This window comes from Rhinatrema bivittatum, chromosome 1, assembly GCF_901001135.1.
Source record: "Rhinatrema bivittatum chromosome 1, aRhiBiv1.1, whole genome shotgun sequence".
NCBI lineage: Eukaryota > Metazoa > Chordata > Amphibia > Gymnophiona > Rhinatrematidae > Rhinatrema > Rhinatrema bivittatum.
The window spans coordinates 513,469,802-513,496,837 of NC_042615.1; the positions used below are offsets into that span (position 1 = coordinate 513,469,802).

Here is a 27,036-nt window from a genome sequence, read left to right on the forward strand (position 1 = left end):
TGCAGTTACTCTCTGCAGCAACTGACACCTCACCCGAAGGCCTTCCCCCCACCACCCACATACAAACTACAAAGGCCCACAGCAGAAATTACTGCCTTGTGCTCTCCATATACAATGCAGCTGAAAGAAACATAAACATAGAAACATAGAAATGACGGCAGAAGAAGACCAAACGGCCCATCCACTCTGCCCAGCAAGCTTCACACATTTTTTCTCTCATACTTATCTGTTTCTCATAGCTCTTGGTTCTATTTCCCTTCCACCCCCACCTTTAATGTAGAGAGCAGTGATGGAGCTGCATCCAAGTGAAATATCTAGCTTGATTAGTTAGGGGTAGTAGCCTCCGCAATAAGCAAGCTACACCCATGCTTATTTGTTTTACCCAGACTATGTTATACAGCCCTTATCGGTTGTTTTTCTTCTCCCCTGCCAATAAGCAAGCTACACCCATGCTTATTTGTTTTACCCAGACTATGTTATACAGCCTATGTTATACTATGTTATACAGACTATGTTATACAGATGTTATACGGTTCCATGTAAAGCTCCGCCCTTTGTTGAGCAGTTCTTCGTTGTATGTAAACCGGAGTGATTTGTAGTCCCTACAAGAACTTCGGTATATAAAAATTAAAAATAAATAAATAAATAAATACAGCCCTTATTGGTTGTTTTTCTTCTCCCCTGCCGTTGAAGCAGGGAGCTATGCTGGATATGCGTGAAGTATCAGTCTTCTCCCATGCTGTTGAAGCAGAGAGCCATGCTGGATATGCATCGAAAGTGAAGTATCAGGCACATTTGGTTTGGGGTAGTAACCGCCGTAACAAGCCAGCTACTCCCCGCTTTGTGAGTGCGAACCCTCTTTTCTTCTCCCCTGCCGTTGAAGCAGAGAGCTCTGCTGGATGTGTGAAGTATCAGTTTTTCTTCTCCCCTGCCGTTGAAGCAGAGAACTATGCTGTATATGCATTGAAAGTGAAGTATCAGGCTTATTTGATTTGGGGTAGTAACCGCCGTAACAAGCCAGCTACTCCCCTCTTTGTGAGTGTGAATCCTTTTTTCCACATTTCCTCTTGCTGTTGAAGCTTAGAGCGACGTTGGAGTCACAGTAAGCATGTGTATGTTTATTTAATAAGGGTATTGTCTCCAGGCAGTAGCCATCATTCTGGCCGAGTCACCCACTCTTCATTGGCGGCCTCTTGACTTTATGGATCCAGAGTGTTTATTCCACGCCCCTTTGAAGTCCTTCACAGTTCTGGTCTTCACCACATCCTCCGGAAGGGCATTCCAGGCATCCACCACCCTCTCCGTGAAGAAATACTTCCTGACATTGGTTCTGAATCTTCCTCCCTGGAGCTTCAAATCGTGACCCCTGGTTCTGCTGATTTTTTTCCTACGGAAAAGGTTTGTCGTTGTCTTTGGATCATCAACACCTTTCAAGTATCTGAAAGTCTGTATCATATCACCTCTGCTCCTCCTTTCCTCCAGGGTGTACATATTTAGATTCTTCAATCTCTCCTCGTACGTCATCCGATGAAGATCCTCCACCTTTCTGGTCGCCCTTCTCTGTACCGCCTCCATCTTGTCTTTGTCTTTTTGAAGATACGGTCTCCAGAACTGAACACAGTACTCCAGGTGAGGCCTCACCAAGGACCTGTACAAGGGAATAATCACTTCCCTTTTCTGTTGATCTTTTCAGCTAGACAGACCCCAAATTCACTCGAGAGGTAGGGACAGGAATGGAAAGCTATCAGTTCCTCCTTGAGACACAGGTCCAAGACAACCAAAGGCCACATACAGCCTCCTTGGCCCTACTCCACCAGAGGGATGGCCTCAATCCAGGACCCTAACACTCCTAGGAGTAACTTGATCTCAAAGTTTGACTGTAGGATTTGCACCTCCATCATTTGCTGGTGAGAAAATACTGCATGACTGCAGATGGCACACTGGCTTATGTACCTGCAGTCCTGTAAAGCTGTTCTTCTCTGTCTCCATCTACTGGTGGGGAAAAAAAACCCAGTTGTCTGGAATGATCTAGGGATAAGGAAAGGATGCTTATCTATCCTTTCAAATACACTAAAACAAGATGACGCGCTCATGAAACTAACCACCAGCAGATTCAAAATATATTGTAGAAAACACTTTTCCATTCAGTGTACTATCAAGTGGTAGAATCTGTCGATAAGAGTTCATGATCAAAGTGACTATCATAGTGAGGTTTAAAGAGGTTTGAACAAGTTCCTGGAGGAAAGCCCATAAAAAATTAGCCAAGTAAACTAGGAAAAGCTGTTGCTACCCTTGGAAGTAACAAGAGAGAGCTACTCTTTGGGTCTGCTTGCTAGATACAGTTCTATAGTCTTTGATATTCCCTGGCTTTGTCTACTGCAATTCTCTGTGTGTCAGCCTCCCAGCATATGCCTTAAGAATACTCCAAATCATTCAAAATTCTTGTGTTTCAATTTGAGAACACACCACTCCAGTCTCTTCATTTGCTCCCTATTCTCATGGCACATCCAGTACAAACTGACGGTCATATCAGTTTATAAATAACACTGGTAAACAAATTTCTGAGAACATTTTGTTTCCTCCACAACCTTTGGTGAAACAAGTAGATTTTAACAAGCTGAACACAAATATGCATTAATTATGTCTGTATCACGTACCGTTTGCCAGAAAAGTGCGATATACATTAAGCATTGTTACGTGTCTGTAGCGGCATAAGCTTTAATGGCAATGTTGGCACCAGAAATCAAAACTAAAAATGTTTTGCCGCAGATTTTCATTTGTAATCACTGTCCGGTGCTTCGCGGATGAGAGTCCAACAATCGTCACCCAGCATGGAGGGGTTCCACTTGCCTTGATACCGTTTCTCCATTTTGACAATGTCTCGATGAAACCTTTCACCATGTTCATCACTCACAGCGCCAAGGTTGTCTGGGAAGAAGTCCAAGTGGGAATGAAGAAAATGTATCTTCAATGACGTTGCACTTCATCAATTTGTGTGCCTGAAACAGATTTTCAACCTATTCGACATAGTCTGCTGCCTTATAGTTGCCTAGAAAGTTACAAACGACATTCTTGAAAAGGCTGTCCACACAACACATTCTGTACCTTGCAGAAGACCATCAAAGTGGCTGTCCATCACAGCTTAGATTTGTGGGCCAACAAAAACACCTTCTTTTATGCTCGTCATGGAAACAAGTTGGAATCTTGCAGCCGAGCTGGGGCTTGCCCGAGCAAGTTCTGGCATGATCAGGCAGAGCTTCTTGGTGTATTTTTTAAAAAGTTAGTCTCTGTTACATGTTATGTTGCTTATGGCAGTCAAAAATATGACATGAATTTTAAAAATCATAAAAACTACTGTCCAGCAAGAAAATATATGTATGCGAAATTATGTTTTAAAATTTCACAATTATTGTAACACAAAATTGGCTGTTTCTCAAAAACCTTACGTGATGTACAAATTTCGAAGTAATATCTGTGATCAGCATCAAAAAAATCTATTTGGAACACCAAAAAGCCAGAAGGAAACAAAAAACTTTGTTTACCAGTGTAACCTATCCTCTCCCTGGATTTCCTCAAAACTCGAAGTATATACTCCAGCATGATCTTAGACCCTCCAATCAAGGTCCCCTAGATGCCACCCCCTCACTGAAAGTTGCCCATCTTGATGAGACTAGGAAAACTGCATTTTCAACAGCTGGTCCAATCTTGTAGTACTCCCTTCCAATGTTTATTCAACAATATAAAAAAAAAAAAAAACCAAAAGCCTTTAAGGTGGTGAATAATGCATAAATAAATCAGTCTCCATTGTCTTATTCCCCCATTTTCTTCTTTCTTATCTTTGTGCTTATGTTCTTATTGAAGCAAAGTCCTGTGTTGTATTATTTTTGTCAACCATTTTAACACTTTATATTTTAAGTACAAGTGCTTTAATGATAGATATTTTATGTAGGTATACTTTGTACCCCGCCCTGAACTATGGAAGTAATAGATACTTTAAATAAAATAAATAAATCAATGTGACCTAGATTAGCCACTATTAGAAAAAGGATGCTGGGCTTGAAATTCAGACTTCCCCAGCATGGCGTTTATGTTCTTACGGCTAGGAAGATTCCCTGCAGGGGTGTGTAAACCTTCAAATTGCTTTTCCCAGCATCTAGTTTGGACTTTTAGCTGCCTCGTCATATTTCTAAGGGAATGATCAAAACTCTACTCGTTAAGACAAACAAAAAAGGCCAAAGTGCTAGCACAGAACTTTCAGCAGCTATCTGGAAAATCAACTTGCTTAGGAAAAAAAAAAATCCTCGCTTCACTTTCATACATTTTCTTAATGCGTTTTCATAATTTGCCTTTTTTCCTTAGGTCAGGCACACTTACAGACTACAGTGAATTAAGGCCAATGTAAGCTTGGAGTTAAAGAGCCAAGACACCCCCCCTCAAGGCGAAGGGAATGTTGCAAAAGGACATTTATCACTAGATAATACCAGCACAGAACATTTTCACTTTCCTCATCTATTGCCACAGGAAGCAAAAGAATGGTTTTTAACTGGTGAACCCAAAGATGTGATCTGGGAGCTGAAGAATGAAGGAAAGATCACCCTTATATAGTGGCTCTCATCCATGGGTCTGCGTTCTCCCTAATGGGCACTAGGCATGAAAAGCATTACCTGCCCTGTGCCGAGACAGGAGTCCAGCACAGACATGTGCACATTGCGCAGCCGTTCACACGAACCGTCTGAATTTTTCACCCATAACCGCATTTCCTCTTCAGGGGGCACCTCGAAGAGCCGCCGGGCCTCCTTCAAAACGCTATCTATGAGAGGTAGAAGATGGGGGGGGGGGCATGGGAGGGAAGAGGAGAAGGAGGCAGCTTAACATCTAGCTACATGATAATATCCACCTATCAATTAAAAATCTGATAATGTTGCTTCATGAGAACACCACAAACTGAGGTTTGTCAACCACTGTCACTCTGCAGTAACCGAGCACAATTATTTTTAACCAGGAAACTGTGATTAGTAAACGGAGTATTCAAGCTAATAATCACAGAACAGCCATGACATTTATTCTCCTCCCCATCCTCCCTCAACTTCCCAGTGCCACAGCAGCAACAGAATTACCGATTGTGTCAGTGCGGCTGAACTGGGCGGTAAGCAGATTGTCCATGTCACTGTGCTGGCACAAGTAGAGCTCCACAGGGTACACTTCTACCTTCGGAGTACTGGGAAGATCCACCACCTGCAGGGAGACAACAGAGAGAAGGCAAGGAGTGAAGCAGAGGGCAGAGACAGGAGCAATGGACGATTCAAATCAAGTCAAATGCCAGGGACAACAGAGCAGCCTCATGGAACATGGAATCCCACAACTTCACAACAACTGGAACAAGGAGAAGGCAGACAACTACAGACCCATCATTCTAACTTCTATAGTGGGAAAAGCTATAGAATACCACTAACAAAAAAAATAAAATACAGACAAGGCAGTACCTTGAAAAAAGTACAGGATACCTGAAAAAGCAAAATTGCTTACCGTGTAATAGGTGTTATCCCAGGACAGCAGGATGTAGTCCTCACATATGGGTCACGTCATGAACGGAGCCCTAGTGCGGGAAAACTTTCTGTCAAAGTTTCTAGAAACTTTTGACTGGCCTCGAGAGGCCACTGAGCATGCCCAGCATGCTATGATATTCTCTGCCACAGGTGTCTCTCTTCAGTCTCGTATGTAGCAAAAGCGTTAGCAAATGTAAAATAAGAAAAGGTATGAGACCCAACTCCAAGGGGTGGTGGGTGGGTTCCGTGAGGACTACATCCTGCTGTCCTGGGATAACACCTATTACAAGGTAAGCAATTTTGCTTTATCCCAGGACAAGCAGGATGCTAGTCCTCACATATGGGTGATTAGCAAGCTAAAGGCTGATTCAGTTTGTAGAGAAGGAACAGGTAAGTATTGTTGATGAACTGAGTCAGCCGAAAATCACAGCAGGTTGGATGTGGAAGGAGTTGGGTTTATACTGGAAACAAGTTCTTTAAGACAGATTGTCCATACGCTGAATCTTGTCGTCCCTCTTTATCTAAGCAGTAATGAGCTGCAAATATGTGAAGAGAACTCCATGTTGCTGCTTTACAAATGTCTAGTATTGGTACTGAACGATAGTGTGCTACTGAGGTTGACATTGCTCTGACTGCATGTGCCGTTACTCGCCCTTGGAGAGGAAGGCCTGCTTGTTCATAACAAAACTGTATGCAATCTGCTAGCCAGTTTGACAAAGTGTTTACCCACAGCTTTACCTGGCTTGTTTGGATCATAAGAAACAAAAAGTTGCTTAGATTTTCGGTAGACTGCGGTGCGGTTTACGTAGAAAGACAATGCACGCTTGCAGTCTAAGGTGTGTAAGGCTCATTCACCTTGATGAGAATGAGGCTTTGGAAAGAACGTGGGTAAAATTATGGATTGATTCAAGTGGAATTCCGTAACTACCTTGGGAAGGAATTTTGGATGTGTTCGGAAAACCACTCTGTCATGTAGAAACCTAGTGTAAGGTTCATATGTGACCAATGCTTGTAACTCACTTACTCTCCTAGCTGATGTAATGGCTATGAGGAAGATAGTCTTCCACGTGAGAAATTTAAGATCACAAAAGTCTATGGGTTTGAAAGGGGAACGCATGAGTCTTGTTAAGACCAAGTTCAGATCCCATGTAGGGACTGGAGGCCGAATTGGTGGTTTGAGTTGAGTTAAACCTCTCATGAACCTAGTGATAAGAGGTTGTGTAGATATTGGTGCATCTCCCATTCTGTTATGGTAAGCAGAGATTGCACTCAGGTGAACTCTTACAGATGAAGTCTGGAGACCAGAGTCTGAAAGATAGTATAGATAATCTAAAAGAGAAGTAGTGGGGCAGGTGAAAGGATCAATACTACCAACCCTGCACATTTCAAAAAATCTCTCAAAACATATCTTTTTCAACTTGCATTCAACTCGTCTTCTAATTAAACTTAATCATCAATACCGAAATTACCCTCTTAAACATAGTTACACCCATTACAATCCCATTTATACTACACATAACTACAACATACCTGCTCATTCACACGTTTCCAACTATCATACCCTTCTCCCTTCTTCCCTTTATCTCATATAATTTTTACGCTCTATTTCTCCCACTTCCCCTTCCTCCTCCCGTTCCCCTTCCCCCCCTTTTTCCCCTTTTCCCCCAAAACAATAATCCCATGGTTCCAAACTTTTTATATTTTTAATAACCTTATATACTAGCATTCTGTCTAGTTATTACCAATTTTTATGTAAAGTTTAAAAATTCCATTTTATTTTGATTATTTTATTTTTGGTTTTAAATCTGTGAACCGTTTTTGATAAAATTTCTTTTTTAAAAAACGGTATATAAATACTTTTTTAAATAAATAAATAAATACTCTTTTGTCTGCACCACAGGGTGAATCTCTTCCATTTAGAAGAATAGTTCTTTCGTGTGGAAGGCTTACGTGAAGCTATAAGTACTTGCGATATATTGGATGAAAGATTGAGCGGTTGTAAGATCAAGCTTTCAACATCCATGCTGTTAGGGCTAGGGACTGGAGGTTGGGATGGCGCAACCGACCCTAATCCTGAGTTATGAGATTGGGAGCTAGTCCCAGACGAATGGGATCCCTGACAGAGGTCTAGCAGTGTGGGAAACCAGACTTGTCGAGGCCAATAGGGGGCTATGAATATCATGGACCCCTTGTCCTGTTGTAGCTTCACGAGAGTTTTGGTTATGAGCGGTATCGGGGGATACGCGTATAGTAGGCCTGAGTTCCAAGGACGAGCAAAGGCGTCTCTGGCAAGTTGGCTCTTCTGTTGGTGTAAGAAGCAGAAGTTTTGCACTTTGTGATTCAGATGTGAGGCAAAGAGGTCTATTGCTGGTTGACCCCAACGTTGGAAAATCCTGGATGCTATTACAGGATTCAGTGACCACTCGTGTGGTTGGAATTGACGACTGTTTGTCCGCTACTACGTTGTGAATGCCTGCTAGATATGTGGCCCTGAGAAACATTGAGTGGTTCAGGGCCCAGCCCCAAATCTGTGCAGCTTCTTGACAAAGGAGATACGAGCCTGTACCTCCCTGTTTGTTGATGTACCACATGGCTACTGTGTTGTCCGTTTGGATTAGAATCGTCTTGTGAGAAAGGCAGTCCTTGAATGCATAAAGGGCATACCATATAGCTCGAAGTTCCAGAAAATTGATTTGAAATGTTGCTTCGAGTCTTGTCCAAGTCCCTTGGGTTTGGAGTTTGTCTATGTGCACTCCCCAACCCAAGGTGGATGCATCTGTAGTTAAAGTTATTTGTGGTATTGGTTGTTGGAAGGGTAGGCCCTTGCGCAAGTTGTCCTTGTTTATCCACCATAGTAGAGAGGAACGTAGCTGGTGGGTAACTTGAATTGGAGAATGCAATGGTTGAATGGCTTGGATCCATTGGGATCGTAGAGTCCATTGTGTTATTCGCATAGCAAGTCGCGCCATTGGAGTTACGTGTACTGTGGAGGCCATATGTCCTAGTAAAGTCAAGAATTGGAGAGCTGTTGCTCGTTTCTTGGAGTGTATGGAACTTGCCAAAAGGGAAAGTGTGTCTGCTCGATCCTCGGTGAGAAAAGCCCTTGAGAGTGTGGTGTTTAACTCTGCTCCTATGAATTGAAGTAGTGGAGATGGAGTGAGGTGGGACTTTTGATAATTGATGAGAAATCCCATGGAGTGAAGCAGAGTAATTGTGTGATTGAGGGAAGTTAGAGCTCCTTGTTGAGATGGGCTTCTTATGAGCCAGTCGTCTAGATATGGAAAAACATGGACATGTTGTTTGTGCAAATGTGCAGCTATGACAGCTAGGCATTTTGTGAATACTCTTGGAGCAGAGGTTAGTCCAAAAGGTAGAACCTTGTATTGGTAATGTTGATGGCCTACCATGAAGCGCAGGTATTTGCGGTGAGGTGGAAAAATTGGTATGCGAGCATAAGCATCTTGAAGGTCCAGAGAACAAAGCCAGTCGCCTTTTTGAAGAAGTGGAAGTATGGTACCCAGAGAAATCATTCTGAATTTTTCTTTTCGTAGAAATATGTTGAGATTTCTGAGGTCTAGAATGGGACGAAGGCCTCCGGTCTTCTTTGGAATGAGGAAGTATCGGGAATAGAATCCTCTGCCCCTCTGAGAGCGAGGTACGAGTTGTATAGCTCTTGCTTTCAGAAGGGTGGATAATTCTGTTTGTAGAATGAGAAGTTGAGATTCTGTTTGTGTGAAGAATCTTTGAGGATTTTGTGGAGGAAGTGATAGGAAGTTCAGTTTATACCCTCGAGATATTACAGAGAGTACCCACTGGTCTGATGTGATTGCTTGCCAATGTTCCTGAAAATTTTTCACTCTTCCTCCTACTGGTAGGTGTGAGTGAGGATTTGGTGACTTGGCCTGTTCTCTGGATTGAGTTTCAAAAGCCTGTTGCCGGTCCTGTTTGTGGAGGAGGCTGTGGCCTAGTTGTTCTAGGCTGTCTGGCCTGAGAGCGTTGTAGTGGTCTTGTAGATCTTCCCCTAGAAGCCTGGGGGTAGTATCTTCTTGGCCTATAATAGGGCCGCCTAGTATCTCTTCGAGGGAACAGACAAGGAGGTTGAGGGACAGTATCTTGTGATGTTTGAGACAACTGTCGAAGGGTTTCTGAATGGTCCTTTAGCTGCTGGACTGCTTCCTGGACCTTGTCCCCAAACAAATTGTCCCCTTGGCATGGTAGATCAACTAGTTTGTCTTGCACTTCAGACCTAAGGTCTGAAGCCTTTAGCCATCCCCATCTTCTTGCAGTAATTGACGTAGCTGCTGCCCTAGAAGATGTCTCGAAGTTATCATATACCGCCTTCACCTCGTGTTTTCCAGCCTCCAATCCTTTATTGATGATAGACTGTGCATGCTCTTGCAATTGGGAAGGAAGAGAGGTGATAAGCTCTTCCATCTGCTTCCACATATTTCTTTGATATTGCGTGATATATAATTGATACGCAGAAATTCTAGAATTGAGCATTGCACTTTGAAACATCTTCCTGCCTAAGGCATCAAGAAAACGATGGTCTTTGCCTGGTGGATTGGAGGAGTGTGGACAGACTCTCTTTGATTTTTTCTGTGCTGATTCTACCACAACAGATTGGTATGGTAGTTGCTGTTTTTGGTAACCTGGAACTGGCTGTACCAAATAGGTAGAGTCTATTCTTTTGTTGACTGCAGACACTGAAGATGGATGTTCCCATATTCTACTCTGAACATCTAAGAGGACCTCATGTATTGGAACAGCTAAGACCTGCTTAGGTGGGTCCATGAACTGTAATACCTCTAGTGTCTGTTGTCTTGTTCAGCTGAAAGTTTAAATGGCATGGAGTCTGCCATATCCTGAATAAAGGAAGAAAAAGAAAGATCTTCAGGGGGAGATCTTTTCCTAGGATCAGGAGGAGATGGATCTGAAAGAAAATCCTCTGAAGAATCAGATGGTTGATCATCCCAGGAATCCTCTGGGTCCTCTCTATAAGGAGATCTTGCAGTTGGCTTAGGATGGTGAAGGTCTGAAGGGCCTGGCTGAGAATCATCGACGGGAAAAGTGTGAAAAATATCTTGAGACTTTTCGGTGGTAGAGTATCGATAACTTTTTGGTATCTTTCCAAAAGTTGTCGATAAAACTCTAAATTTTCCTGCCCTTGATCAGGAGGTTTCGATGTCATTGAGGGTTCAGTCATCAGCATCGAGGGAATCGGACGAGCCGTCCTAGACAGTGTCGACGACGTCTATGGTCCAGTCATCGAGGAAGTGGATGGTATTTGAGCATAAATCGACGTCGATGCCGTTATAATTCTCGGTACTCGAGAAGTCGATGTCATTGATGACATCGGCATCGGTGATCCTACCGGCATCGGTATCTCTACCGGCATCGATGCTGGTTGCATCGGCGGTATCGCCGGAAAAACTTGTTCTTTGAACGCCTGTAGCACCGCTTGTCTGATTAAATCAGATAATTCCGGCTGTACAGCTGCTGTTGATAATGCAGGTGTAAGCGGTGGCGGTGGCTGTGATGTTAAGTCCTGAGAAGGAACGTGCGGCATCGATGGTGAAGGCCCAGGTGGTGATGCGACCGATGTATCTTAAATACGTGGCCGCTTTGTCATTGGCTCCTCTGGGGATGTCGAGGTCGATGTCGATGTTTGGCTTTTGTATGTTCTGCCGACTTAGTCGATGCAACGGACGACGGAGGGGACGGTTGATCTCCGGATCCCTGTGGTCGAGATTTTTTGACCAAGAGGCGTTTAGTCGTTCCGGCCGGAGAAGAGTTCGATGATTTAGACGGTGAAGGTATCAGTTGCAAATGGAATAGATGTTCCATTTTTTCATGACGAGACCGTGTTTTAGCCGACATTTCACCACATTTATCACAGTTAGTGATATTGTGGTTTTTGCCCAGACACACTACTCATTCTAAATGTGGGTCGGTAATTGACATCGTTTTAGTACAAACGGTACACTTTTTAAAACCGGTCGCCATTTTAAGTCGACAGCCGTCGAGTAAAATGGGAGTTCGTGAGAGAAAAATTCTCTTAATATAATTCAAGAGGTACTCACCAGCCGGTGGTAACAAACCTCGGAGAGATTATGTGAGAGAGAATATCAATAGAATAATTATATGACTATTTAGTCACTTGAAAAACCGTAACGGCTCCTGACCCGCGATGCTAGTGGCAGCACGGAAAAAAGAAGACTGAAGAGAGACACCTGTGGCAGAGAATATCATAGCATCCTGGGCATGCTCAGTGGCCTCTCGAGGCCAGTCAAAAGTTTCTAGAAACTTTGACAGAAAGTTTTCCCGCACTAGGGCTCTGTTCATGACGTCACCCATATGTGAGGACTAGCATCCTGCTTGTCCTGGGATAATATGATTTCATGAAGATACTGCCAGATAAACTTGAGTTCTCTAATGAGGCCACACAAATGGGTGGTGAGCATTTGGATTTCAGTGCAATTTTTGACACTGTTCCACAGAGAAAGCAGAGTTACTTACATGTAACAGGTATTCTCCGAGAACAGCTGGATGTTAGTCCTCACACATGGGTGACATCAAATGGAGTCCGATGCAGAAAACTTATGACAATTTCTAGAAACTTTGATAGGCATGCCCAACATGCCCTAAAACCACGCAGCAACGTGGGGGTCCCTCTTCAGTTTCATAACATAGAAATAAAAAATAGGAGAAACCCAAATCTGTGGGGTGGCGGGTAGGTTTCGTGAGGACTAACATCCTGCTATCCTAGGAGAACACCTATTACAGGTAAGCAACTCTGCAAAGAACAAGCAGAGTGGTACTCCTTATACAAGGTGAATCCCTAGCTACAGGCTGCTCCCCAACGCAATAGAGGATCTAACCAGGTGCCAATGGGCACAACGGTGCTATTGGTAACAAGGGGGGGGGAGGGGGGAAGACTTCCTCAACCTAAACAAAAGGCCCTAAGGTTTGGAGAGTTGGGTTCTACACCTCAAACAGGTTCTGGAGGACAAACTGGCCAAACCTACTGTCACATCTGCCATCACTATTCAGACATGTGTGGAGAGAACTCCACGTCACAGCTTGCAGATCTCCTCCAAGGGAACTGCCCACAAGAACAAGCAGAATGGTACTCCTTACACAAGCCACTGATGCTGCCATGGCTGCGACAGAATGAGCCTTGATTTGACCCCCCAAGATGCAATCCCATCTGGGTATAACAGAAAGAGTTGCAATCTGCTAGCCAATTTGATATTGTCTGTTTGGCAACGGCAACACCAAACCTATTCTTATCAAAAGAAACAAAGAGTTGGGTGGACTGTCTAAGGGCTTCTGTCCGCTCCAGAGAGAAGGCTAAGGCACACTTGTAGTCCAAACTGTGCAGTGCTCATTTGCCTTGGTGCGAATGGGGCCTGGGAAAGAATGTTGGCAGGACGAATGACTGGTTAAGATGCAAAACAGCCACCACCTTAGGCAGGAAATTAGGGTGTGTATGCAAGAGCACTCAGTCATGATAAAACTTAGTATAATGTGGATAAGTCACTAAGGCCTGGAGCTCGCTGACCCTGTATGCTGAAGTGAACGCCTCCAAAAATATGATCTTCCAGGTCAGGTACTTCAGGCTACAGGTGTGCAGCAGCTCAAAAGGAGCTTTCATCAGCTGAGTTAACATGTTGAGGTCCCAAGACATGGCAGGAGGCCTTAGGGGAGGCTTCAATTGAAGCAGGCCAACATGAATCATACAACTATAGGGTGTATAGAGATGGGCGTACCATCTACACCTTGGCGGTATGCACCAATTGCATTAAGATGAACTCTAATGAAGTTGGTTTTTAAGACAGCTTCCAAAAACTGTAGAATGTAATCAAGCATTTTTGTGTGCGGCAGGAGATCGGATCTAGGGCCTTCTGCTCATGCCACATGGAAAAACACTTCCACTTCAATCCATGGGGCTTTCTAGTGGAAGACTTTCTAGAAGCCACCAGGACCCAAGGCATCCTCAGAAAGATCAAGCGGCTGCAGGATTAACCTCTCAACATCTAGGCTGTGAGCGACAGGGCCTGGAGACTGGGATGCCGCAGCCTGCTTTGATCCTGCATGATGAGATCTGGCAAAGTCCCCAGAATGATTGGTTTCCGGATGGACAACTCCCACAGGAGTGGAAACCAGACCTGTCTCAGCCAATGAGGTTCTATGAGAATCATAGTCTCACTGTCCTCATGAAGCTTCAAGAGAGTCTTTGCCACTAAGGGAACCGGAGGATATGCGTATAGAAGACCCTTGCCCCAATGAAGGGCCAGGGTGTCAGGCTGGTTTGCAGAATGACCTGAATAGAATGCAGAACCCAGACACTTTCCTGGTGCAGTGGGATGAGAACAAATCTACCTCCAGGCTCCCCCAGAGGCAGAATATCCGATTCGCTATCCCCTGATCCAGGGACCACTCGTGGGGTCTGAAGGCTCGACGAAGCTTGCCCACCTCCACATTTTCCGTCCCGGCCAGGTACATTGGCCCTGAGCACATCCCGTGAGACAGAGCTCATGACCAGATTGGACCACTTCCTGACACAGGGGGGGTATGATCCCGTGCCTCCCTGCTTGTTGATATACCATACGGGCTACTTGGTTGCCAGTCTGGATCAGGACAATCATGTTGGACAGCCGATCTCTGAAAGCCGACAGTGCATACCTGATTACCCAAAGCTCCAGGAAGTTGGTTTGACAAGAATGTTCCTGAGTGGACAACAAACCCTGGGTGCCAAATCCATCCATATGAACTCCCCACCCCAGGGAGGATGCATCCCTGGTTATTTATTTATCAAGTTTTCTATACCGTTGCTAAGACGAGCCATCACAATGGTTTACAAATTATAAGAATGCAGAGGGAAAAACATACAATATTAAAATCATTTAGTACATAAAACAGCAATACTGGTCTAACATCTGAAAAAATGTTTTCTGCTGACAATTATTTTTGCTGATTTTACCCAAATGAAAGGTGCGGATTCCAAAAATGAAGTCAATAAAATATGCAATATGTCAAATTTTTTCACAAATGAGAAATGTTTGATTAAAGATTATAAAGTCGAATATCAAGGGTAATAAGTTCTGAAGAAGCGATAGCACGTAATATATTTGTTTCATGCAAAAAACCAGTCTATCGTCTAACCAAGAGAGCAATAGTTGTGCAAATTTTAATTGTTAGGGAGAAATTTTCTCTTTTTGGATGCTCTGGAATAGTTATGATCAGGGTTGTCATGCTGTAAACACCAGCAGTAGTCTGCCATCATGTTTGTGTCTTATAGCTGAGGGGAGATTTGGGTACTGGATGGAAGATTTTGTCTGTGTTCATGCCTGTAATAATTACCAACAAACAAAGAAGCAGAACACCTCTCTAATACAGTCAGAAACCAAACAAAGAGAGGGAAAAGGATCAACAGTCCAATCCACAAAACTTCAACTAATTAATGGCAAATGACAATATCATAAAGATCTTTGCTTTGGAATTTCAATCTGCAGCCTCTCGCCTCGCAATGGGCCGCAAGCCTTAATCAGCTTACAAAGCAGGATATAATATTTAATCATTTATTGTCATTTTGCTCATATCAGTACTAAACTTTATTCTAATCTCTTAATATTTTTTGCCACAATTTTATTTCCAAATTCCCCTTAAAAAGGTATAAATGTGAAACAAAAGCTATACTTCTCACCAAAATTAAAAAATTTTTTAGACTCCAAAATTTAGAGAGAGGAATACTTAGCCCATGCTTTGTGAAATATCAATTGAATCATTCCCGACATGAATCATGTTTCGATTGTAGAAAACAATTTTCTTCAGGGGATATTTCTCAACAATTTTTTGCATAAAGCGGCCAACATTCTTCAATCCCTTCTGTGTCGCTAAAGAAAGCTTACCCGGACAAACACTGTCTCAGCCGATAATTTCAAAAATGGCGCCAAAGCGCCATTAATTAGTTGAAGTTTTGTGGATTGGACTGTTGATCCTTTTCCCTCTCTTTGTAATAATTACCATGCAGAAGTAGCAGTCATCAACATGGTTTTGGAGCTCTCGCCACACTATTGAACTCCGAAGCTGAGACTTTTTCTCTGATCGTTAGTCCACTCTCTCAGGTTTTCAACACATGTCCTGCACACTTTATGTGGTGCCCAAGGTTTGTCCTGGTCACCCAGTTTAACCCTGAAATATGCATGATAAGCTTTACATACAAACAGGCCAATACAGTAAACCTCGGCCATGGTTACCCGGTTTTTAACCAGCTTTGGACGCACATTTTGGACGCGTAAGGCGTACCCGCGATTCAGTATCGGCTTTTACGCGTCCTTACCGCTTGCCGAAAAGGACGTGTATCCGTTTCCGCCCGCCACATATGACATGTTAATGATTGGATTAGCTATTCCCTCCGATACAGTAACGTGCGCCCAAATTATCGCCCTTTTAACCAGCTTATTTACCACGTCTTTAACCTGAGTATTTACCGCCTACCCTGTCCCTGGCATTAGTGTGGTGTTCAGTCAGCTTCGTACCGGACGGTGCCATGGACAACATGTATATACTGGCTCTGGCGATATTTTTCATTCGGTTGAGAAGCAGAATAGGAAATGCTCGATTGAGAAATGCTCGAAATGCTCGGCAGATTGGAGAGGCAAACAGGGGAGCCCAGCAGCAAGGAGAACCCATCCGACTGGAGAACCCAGCAGCAAGAACCGAGAACCCAGCAGCAAGACCGGAGGAGGTATGTGTTCTGTTTCAATTCAGCTGTACCATCCATCTCTGGGCGTCTCAGGCTCCGGACATGGACGCCTCTACGGACGCCGGAGAGATGGAAGCCGCCAGGCTAGGGTTAAACTGTACGTCTCTGACATGGACATTTCTACGGATGCCAGAGAGATGGGCGTCCGCTAGGCATCCTGAGGCTCTGGGGTCCAGCGGAGACATGGACGCCTATACAAACGTCTCTACGGAGCCTTCCTCCTGCGTCTAGAATAAGACTGTAGTAGACGCTGAAATAAGAACGCATAGCTGAGTTGAGAATACAAACTTGAGAATACACAGTGTTGCAGATCCATGATCGGAGGCCCCACCTGCCTTGAGCGCCCAGCCGGACGTCCAAGGTTGCAGCGTCCATTCATGGACCTTCCCGCCTTTATCCGGGCATCCATGATCGGAGGCACTGCTGCCTTGAGCGCCCGGCCAGACGTCCAAGGTCGCAGCGTCCGTTCATGGATCTTCCCGCCTGTATCCGGGCATCCATGATCGGAAGCACCGCTGCCTTGAGCGCCCGGCCGGACGTCCAAGGTCGCGGCTTGGACGTCTGGCCGGGTGCTCAAGGCAGCAGGATCTGTAGAAAAGAACCATCCACTTACCTGGTGGAATGACATTTGAAATGACAGGTACCAGCGCACCCTGGATACTGTACAGGCGCTGCATTCCGCTCTATACAGTAAAATGGATTGCGAATGCCTACCGCTTCATTGACGCGCTTTGGACGCCGCTTGGATTTGCGTCTAATTTGAATAATGAATCGAGCGGCCTATGAACCAATATGTGCGAGCGGCAAACAAGCGGGCGCCTGGCACTGCCACACTTTTTTCTTACGCGTCCTTACTGTATTGGAAAGTCAGATATATTTGTCCTTTGTTCGGGTGTTTTAAAACAACCACAAATGTAACAGAATATATCAGGATCATTCCGGCACCGTCCACGAACTATTCAAGTGTTGGATAACATTCAACAAAAACAGATTTAACAGAGTTAAATTTGCTGTGACTTCTAAGCCTCTTGAACGACTGAATGCTGCCGTTGGTTTTCACACTGCTTACATAGCCATAAAATGCCAACATTAGCAGTGTTAAACTGTTTAATAAGCAGTCTTCCTATTGGTTATACCGATTGCATATTCAGAATGTCTTTCTGCGCATTAATTATCTTTTTGCGTATTCAGCATATCTAAACAATAATGTTACGTTATTGCTATCAGAGTTTATGAGTAGACAGCGTTTTGCGGAAAAACCGGACGTGACTGGAGGAAACGGATGAGATTTTTGGTTTCAGCACACTAAAATACATAAAGACCATGTTATCTTGTAGTCAGCAAAATTGTTGTAGATCTGTATAATAAATAGTAACTATAATAAATGCTAAGAGAATAAATAGAAAACTAAAAATGTGCATTAGTACAGGAGTTAAGAGACTAAAAGAAATAAGTAGTAAAAATAGTAATGATATCAGTTTCTCTCTGTATTTGCCTTGTCGAAAAGCCAGGTTTTTAAATTCCGCTTAAACTTCTTAAAATCAATTTGTAGTTTCAAATTCGTTGGTAGTGTGTTCCATAGTTTAGGCCCTGCTAGCAACACAGCTCTTTCTATGACTTGATTCAACTGCGTGGAGTGACCAGTGGGTATTGACCGTAGTCCTTTATTGGCGAGTCGTACATTTTTTTGGGGCACATGCAGCCTAATAGCTGCATTTAGCCAGTCCACTTGCTCACCGTGTATCAATTTCTGCAAGGTGCAGAGTGTTTTAAATGTAATCCGTGATTTAATAGGTAACCAGCGTAGGGCTAATGTGGTCCCTTTTTGAGTTGGGAGACTCCAAAAAGAAATTCCCCATTCCAGATTGGAGAGTACATGCCACCAGGACAATGAGTTCGTGAGAGACAGGGTGACTCGGATGCAATCCTAAAGGCTCTGAGTGGCCTGACACCACTGTGACCTCAGGGTTCATTGTGCTCTGCACATGTGTAAACGTGCCAAAGGAGTGACATGGACGGGCGCGGCCATGTGGTCCAATAGCCTCAATGTATGTCAGGCTGATACCTGCAGGTTGAACTTCTGCCGCAATAGTCGCCAAGGCAATGGCCTTCCGGTGCAGCAGAAAGGCCTTGGCCTGAGCCGTCTAGCAGGACTCCGATGAAGTCCAATTGAGGTGACAGACTGAGATGGGACTAGCAAATGGACTTGGTGGCCCCTACCTGAGATGTACTCTTGACCAATCAATCTTCTAAATACATGAAAACATACACTTCCAGTCTGCAGAGGTGCACCACCACCACAGCCAGGTATTTTTGTGAAGACCCATGGGGTGGACACGAGCCTGAACGTCAGCACTCTGTACTGAAAGTGCTATTTTCACATCACAAATCTGATATACTTCCTGTGACTGGGGAAGATCTAGATATGGGTGTGTGTGTCCTTTAGATTGAGGGAGCATAGCCAGACCTTGATCCCCCTTTTTGCAAAAGGGGGATCAAGGTGTCCAAGGAAACTATCTTGAACTTTTCTTTTTTTTTAGAAATTTGTTCAAGGCCCTCAGATCTAGAATAGGACAGAATCCTCCTATTCTCTTTGGAATCAGGAATCCCTGTCCTCTTTGCTCTGGTGGTACAGGCTCGATCACTTTGGCTGTTAAGAGGGAAGAGAGCTCTGTTCGTTCTACCTCCTGATGCCCTACTGGCCCCCAAATCGGACAAAGAGGGCAATTTGGCTGGACACTAAATCGATTTCAGTGGTATTCCGGGCAGACTATGGATAACACCCACTGGTCCAAGGTTTCACTGGGCCCCTGGTTCGCAAAGAACTGCAGCCTGCCCCCCCCCCCCCGAGGGTCCATCATCCTGGGTATGGGCAACTAGCTTATGCTCCTTTCGGCCCAGTCAAACCCTGTCCTCGAAGTCGACTGAGAAGCTGGCTGGGGCTTGGAAGCTTCTCTGCTGCATGGGACAGCTGTGGGAGCTCTGATGGTGTGGATGGGATCGAGGAAGCGGAGGAAGGTACTTCCTTTGGTGAAAGACTTCCTTGGCCCCAGCCTCAACGGCCTCCTGGAGGACGACTCTGGGTGCAGAGTACTGGCAGAGAGTTGTTGGAGGGTTTCATGATGGTCCCGGATTTGGGCCAAGCATCCCTCACCCTATCTCTGAAGAGATTGCCAGTACATAGCACATCAATGAGTCTTTCCTGTACCTCTGGTCGGAGATCAGAGGCCTGCAGCCATGCCATTCTATGGGTACAGATTCCTGCTGCACAGACTCTCGATGCAGTCTCAAAAACATTGCAGGTTGCATGGACCTCGTTTCCTTTGTGTACCAGTGACATGAGGGTGTCTTACTGCTGTTGAGGCAGCTGCTCAGCCACTTCTTGCACCTGCTTCCAGATGTCCCGCAAGTATTGGCTCATGTAGAGCTAAGTAGGCAGTGATGCAGGCAATAAGCATGGTGCCTTGTATCACCTTCCTCCCAAGAGTGTTCATCGCTCTGTGGTCCTTCCCCGGGGTCGCCGAGGAATGGGTCTGAGCGCGCTTGGCTCTCTTAAGGGCGGAATCAACCACCACCAACTGGCGAGGCAGCTGACGCTTATCGAATCTGGCAGCCTTCTGAATGATGTAAACCCCATCCACCTTCTTATTAACTGGAGCCACTGTGTGGAAGTGTTCCCAAATCCTCAGCTGCAACTCCATAAGGATCTATTGTACCGGGACCGCTACAATTTCTTTAGGAGGCTCCACAAACTGGAGGATCTCAAGCATTTTGTGTTAGGCGTCGTCCTCCATCAATAAATGAAATAGGATGGCCTCTGCCATCACCCTCACAAAGCCTGCGAAGGTTAAGTTCTCAGGTGGCGACTTCCTTCGCCCCTCCGGAGAAGGGTCTGATGGGAGACCATCCGAACCTGACAACTGTCTGATCATCCCCCCCAGAGGTCATAGGGACCCTCATTCTCACTGTATACCACAGGGGATGGGACCCTAGATGCTCAGCCTTTATCCAGATGTGCAGGCACCGATGGAACTGGTCGGGGGGGACGACTAGACCTTGGCATCTCCACTGGCCTCGGCGGAGCTTCCTCCTTGGAGAAACTGGTGAAGACCATCATATCAGTTGGGGAAGCCCTTGGTGCCCTGCAGGGCACCAGTGCCATCCTGGGAACTGATGCCAGCTGGGTCAGTAACGCACCGATAAGCACATTGAGCTTCTCCAGAAGTGGTACAAGGACGGGTGGTACCAGGTCCGGTGCTGTCAGTGCCACAGGACCAAAGCCCTGGAATACCCACTTCACTGCCAGCTGGTCTGGACACTCCAGCTCCTCCTCGAATGGTGCCGATGCCAACACCGACTGGGAGGAAAAAGGGGTGGCCAGATCTTCCTCGGACCTGAATGGGGGGGGGGGGGATCAGCGACTGGCTCCAGGATCAGTGGAGACCGTCACAGAACTCGAGCACTGATGGAGGGTGGGTGCTCCTCATCACGGGGTTGCTTCAGGGGTATTGCGGAAAAAGCCGGTGCATCCCTGTATATCAACCCAGTCCTTTCCTAGTGCCAAGGCCAATGAACCTGCACTCACCACGGCCAGACATTTTGTGAAGACATGTGGGGCAGACACTAGCCCGAATGGCAGCACTCTGTATCGAACTGCTGTTTTCCCACCACAAATCTGAGATTCTTCCTGTGACCTGGGAAGATCTCTATGTGAGTATACGAGTCTTTTAAATCGAAGGCGCATAAGCCAGACCCCATTTTTCAGGAGGGGAATCAGGGTGCCCAGGGAAACCATCTTGAACTTTTCATGTTTGAGAAATTTGTTCAAGGCCCTCAGGTCTAGGATGGGAAGGAGTCCCCTTGTTTTCTTTGGAATCAGGAAATACCGGGAGTAGAATCCCTGCTCTCTTTGCCTTGGTGGGACAGACTTGACTGCTCTGGCAGTTAAAAGGGTGGAGAGCTCTCGTAACAGTACCTCCTGATCTGCTACTGGCCCCCAAAATGGTCACGGGAGCAATTTGGTGGGATACCCAATAGGTTTAATTGGTACTCTTGATGGGACAATGGATTGAACCCACTGGTCCGAGGTTATACTGGGTCACTGATCCGCAAAGAACCATAGCCTTTCAGCATCTCGGGTACAGGCAGCTGGCTTAGGCTCCCCTACAATCCAGTCAAAACCACGTCCCAAGATTCGACTGGGGAGCCGGCTGCGGCTTGGGAGCTCTCTGTTACTTGGGATGGGCAAGGGAGCTCACCCTCTGTGAGCAGGAGCTAAGATAGTACTTCCTCTGACCCTGCTTTGCAGACCTTCTAGCTGAGAAGGGTGGGTCTGAAGTGCTGGCAGAGAGCTGCTGGAGGGCCCACTAGTGATCTAGCAACTGGGCCATCGCATCCCTCACCTTATTTTCTGAAGAGTTTCTCTCCTATGCATGGCAAGTCAGTGATTCTTTCCTGTACCTATGGTCGGAGATCAGAGGCCTGCAGCCATGCCATTCTGCAGACACTGATTCCTGCTGCAGAAATTCTTGATGCCTTCTCAAAAACATTGAAGGTTAAATGAACCTCGTGTTTTCCACACTCCAGGCCCTTATGCACCAGCGATAAAAAGGGGTCTTGCTGCTGTTGAAGCAGTCACTCGGCCACCTTTTGCACCTGCTTACAGAAGTTGCGCGAGTATTGGCTCATGTACAGCTGGGTAAGAGGCAATGCAGGCAATGAGCATGGCCCCCTGGAACATTCCCTCTAAAGAGCATCCATCGCTCTATGATCCTTGTTGGGAGCACAGAGGCATGGGTCCAAGAGCACTTGGCCTTCTTGAGAGAGGATTCAACCACTACTAATTGTTGTGACAGCTGACACTTCTCGAATCTGGTAGCCTGTTGGATAAGGTAAACTCCATCTGCCTTTCTGTTGACAAGAGGTACTATGAGGGAGTACTCCCATATCCTCAGCAGCAACTCAAAAGATCTCGTGCACCAGGATCACCACGATCTCTTTAAGAGCCTCCACGAACTGAAGGATTTCCAGCATCATATGTCTGACATCCTCCACCATCATTAACTGAAAAGGGATGTCCTCCGCCATCGCCCATTCAAAACCTGCAAAGGTTAAGTCCTCCAGAGGAGACCTCTTACGCTCATCTGGAGGAGACAGTTGTGAAGGGAGACCCTCTGAGTTCTTGAAGAATTCCACAGTGTTGTCCCCCCAGGGGTCATACGGGGTCTCATCCTCAATGAAGTCTATAGGGGATGAGGCCCCAGGTGCTCGGCCTTCATCCAGAGGCATGGGCATCGTTTGCACCAATGCCAGCCCCAGGAAAGCTGGACAGGGGGCTGCAGGCCTCATGTCCCTGCTGGCCTCAATAGAGCTTCCTCCTCGGAGGAACCAGCAATGAGCACTGTATCAGTCAGAGGAAGCATCTGTGCCCTGCCTGCACCAATGGTCTCCCAGGCATTGAGCAGATGTCCTCAATCTGAAAGAGACAGACAGGGGCCAGTCTCCGGCACTCCTATCTGCCGATGGAGACGATGGAACTGATGACCCCGCCGATAGCTTGGTGTCCATCAGTGCGGCTCCAAGTTCCATTGGTGCAAATGCCTCCAATGCCTTGGACTTCCTCAACCCGAAGAGTTTCTCCATCTTGTCGAGCCAAGCGTGAATTCCTTTAGGTGTCAACTGGGGTACACATGTGGCAACCTCAGACATCGTGCAATGCCCCAAGGTACTGGGGGCACAGACAGAAACGAGCTGAGGCCATGACGAATGAAAAGAAGGGGAAAAAATGAGAGACTGTGACACCAAGGGGGAAAATGGAAGCGAAATTAAACTTATCAAACTGCCAAAAAACCTTGACTGGGGAGACTAGATGGACCCGAGAGGGACTTGCATTTGAAGAAATTGTGAGAAAATCCGAATGGGATGGTGAAAAGGTTTCCAACGGCAATTTCTTAAAGAAAAGCCACAGGCTCACTCAACAAGGTAGCCTCCACGGAAAAAAGACTGCAGAGGGATCCCTTGTGGATGTGTGGAATAGGGCATGCTCAGTATGCACAGTCAAAGTTCCAAAAACTTTGACATAAGTTTTCCGTGCTGGGCTACATCCGATGATGTCACCCATGTATGAGAGGACTACCATCCTGCTTGTTCTAGGAGAAAGATATTTTTTGTTTTTATAACTGGAAATCAAATGAAGTGTTAATTGCTACTGACAGTTTATCTTTTTATATCAAAAGAACACATCTCAGGAAGGAGATCATTTTGTCATTTCAATACTTAATCAGTCCAACACTGTTCCAGTGTTTCGTGATTCTCAAGCAAGCTAAAAAGAAATGCTTGTCAGCACCCCGGCCTGCAGCAGAAATGGTGGAAACCAGTATTGTAACAAAATTCAGGTTTCCTTGGGACAGGATTATAGAGGATAGACGAAGAACCATGTTAGGTGGTGGCAGTATTGCCAGCAAACCACCCTTCAGTCCCTTGAGAGCAGAGGGAAGAGGAGCAGTTAAAAGGAGAAAACAAGGCACAGATAATGGCAACATGAGCTAGTGGCACCAGAGGTCATTGGGTGGCAGAGACTAATCAGATCAGTGCTGGCACCAGAAAGTAGTGATGCCTGGGTACTGGGCCAACAAAGCCACAAAGACAAAGGAGGCAGAATATGGTCTGGTAACAGCCTTATTAGTTTCAGTAGCTGTTTAGATTATGATAAGATTGGTGGTATATTGCACATTGGCTAGCCATGTGTTGGATTAAATATGGAAAATTTGTCTGCTCATAGTAGAGAACCAAAGAAGAAGATGACAAACACTAAGAGAGTGATATCCTTCAAGCAGTCAAGCGACTATAGCTGAAGCAAGGACAGGAGCTAACTCTCCTTTTTGTGTTGTCATCTACTGCGCTTCAACGTTTTCTCTCTCGGGCCTACTCAGAAATATAAGAATGAGCTGACCATGAAAGCCATTTCAGATTAAATGACATTTTTAGGGTGCAGGAAGATAAAGTGTCCCACCAGAGAGTCAGTGAAGAAGAGGTGTTTTCATCCTGTATCCTAGGGCTTCTCCTGAATCCAATGCTCTGATCATTAGACTCCCTTCCTCTTCCCACTTGCCACAGAATATCACCTCTTGCAATCACAGCTCCATAAAGCAGCAGCACTTTCTCTACACAAATGTACAAGTTTCCTATATTTTTCACTCTGCATCTGATTCTCACTTTTCTATTATACCCTAACATTTCATTTTTGGTATTGTCCTATATTTTGCAGAAGCTTTTAATATGTTAGTGACAGATTTAATCAAATACCTGTGTTGGTGCTACTGCTGATGCTGGCCCCTCCGGACTTCCAAACATTTTCTTCCTCTCTCCTGTTGATACTGATGCTACCCCTCCACCCCCACCCAGAATCTGCAAACTTTTCCCTTACTAACTCCTGCCAGATCTCTGGAGCTCAGCTCCGCCTGCACTCACTTCAGTCAGAGGATATGTCATGCTATGTTTATAGAACCCAACATGGAAGCCTGGAAGAGATGGAATCACTGAGGCCTTTGAGCAGTGACTTGATACCTGCACAAACCTGCAGTCGGAGGATACCTAACCGCAGCAGAGCTCCAGAGATCTGGAGGGATTTAAGATATGTGGTGAGCTTTGAGGTCTTTAAGATAGTGAGTGAAGGAACTTTGCAGCCCTAAGCAGAGGCCTAATAGGCCTGTGTGTTAATCCAGGCCTGCCCATGTTGCCTTTGCTAGCAGCTTCTCCCCTGAGCTTTATCTCCGCCCCCCTCCCACCACCCCACCAGTTCTTTATACTGTTCTCTTTTGTCACTAAAGAAGGGGAAGGCAGCCCTTCCCGTGCAGAAAAGACCTCACCTTTCGCTCAAGAGGTGGCTGCTCTGGTTCCACACCATACCAGCTGACTAGTTTGTTCCAGACTTTGGATGGAATCAGCACATAATCCTCATCCTCCACCAGCCGGTCCTTCAGTCGGTGAGACTCCAAATCTGCAGCAACACACAAGGACAAGGCATCAGTCTGACCTAGGGGTGGAAAGATATTTTAAAAACTTAGGTAAAAGCCAAACATTTTTTGAGCCATGGAATTTCTATTTATTTATTTAGCTCTGCATTTGTGTGTCTATATTTTAGTTTTATTTTATCTTTTTGCTTCTTTTCCTTTATTTTTACAATGAGAAATTCTTACCTGATAATTTCCTCTCCTTGAGTCTAGCCCAGATCCATGAGTTTATGCTTCTCAACCAGCAGATGACGAGAAGCAGGTTTGCTAAATCACTCTATATAGGATCCCATGCTGAACCTAGCCTGCAATTATTCTATATAACAAGCTAAGAAAACATTTTTAATATACTACATCTTTCCCCTCATGCTCTATGCAAAAACCAGAGGGCTTCCAAAATCATCCATTGTACCTGAAGGCTGGAGGGTGGCTAATGTAACCCCAATATTTAAAAAGGGCTCCTGGGGCGATCCGGGAAACTATAGACCAGTGAGCCTGACTTCAGTGCCAGGAAAAATAGTGGAACGTATTCTAAATATCAAAATCACAGAACATATATAAAGACATGGTTTAATGGAACAAAGTCAGCATGGCTTTACCCAAGGCAAGTCTTGCCTCACAAATCTGCTTCCCTTTTCTGAAGGAGTTAATAAACATGTAGATAAAGGTGAACCAGTAGATGTAGTGAATTTGGATTTTCAGAAGGTGTTTGACAAAGTTCCTTATGAGAGGCTTCTAGGAAAAGTAAAAAGTCATGGGATAGGTGGCAATGTCCTTTCATGGATTACAAACTGGCTAAAAGACAGGAAACAGAGTAGGATTAAATGGACAATTTTCTTAGTGGAAGGGGGTGGGCAGTGGAGTGCCTCAGGGATCTGTATTGGGAGCCGTACTTTTCAATATATTTATAAATGATCTGGAAAGAAATACGACAAATGAGGTAATCAGATTTGCAGATGATACAAAATTGTTCAGAGTAGTTAAATCACAAGCAGATAGTGATAAATTGCAAGACAACCTTGTGAGACTGGAAAATTGGGCATCAAAATGGCAGATGAAATTTAATGTGGATAAGTGCAAGGTGATGCATACAGGGAAAAATAACTCATGCTATAATTACACGTTAGGTTCCATATTAGGAGCTACCACCCAAGAAAGATCTAGGCATCATAGTGGATAACACATTGAAATCGTTGGCTCAGTGTGCTGCGGCAGTCAAAAAAGCAAACAATGTTGGGAATTATTAGAAAGGGAATACTAAATAAAACAGAAAATGTCATAATGTCTCTATATCACTCCATGGTGAGACAGCACCTGAAACAGCCATCAAAACTTAAAGTATGAGAGCATTACAGTTAATTTAACACATTTCAGCACAGATCTTAAAGGGTCTTACATGTTTTGACCATATTAGTCTAGTACTGTGGCTGCCTGTAAAATGGCATAAACAATTCAAAGTACTGGTTATTGTTTTTAAAAGCTGCTAAAATTGAAAAAAATATACTTCTATAAGGAGATTAAGGTCAGATTTGGACAATTTGCTGGTGATTCCTCCTGTGTGAAAATCTAAGTTACAAACTACTCGTAAAAGGGCTTTTTCCACATGTTGCACTCACATTATGGAATGCACTACCGGTTGAGTTGAGGTTAGAAAGGGATCTGAAATCTTTTAGGAAAAATTTGAATTTTATGAAAATTTAAAGTGTTT

General features: G+C 45.0%; 1 protein-coding gene across 2 annotated transcripts in view; it reads right to left on the reverse strand.

The window, feature by feature from the left end:
* The window catches only part of USP11 (ubiquitin specific peptidase 11), a 165,297-nt gene that overhangs the window by 88,341 nt on the left and 49,920 nt on the right, over positions 1 to 27,036 (reverse strand). For both annotated transcript variants that reach the window (XM_029611904.1, XM_029611911.1), the window contains exons 3-5: positions 25,185 to 25,315; positions 5,118 to 5,235; positions 4,665 to 4,810 (exon numbers count right to left, since the gene is read on the reverse strand). In XM_029611904.1, coding sequence (XP_029467764.1) covers positions 4,665 to 4,810; positions 5,118 to 5,235; positions 25,185 to 25,315 — 395 coding nt within the window. The remainder of the gene's footprint in view (positions 1 to 4,664; positions 4,811 to 5,117; positions 5,236 to 25,184; positions 25,316 to 27,036) is intronic.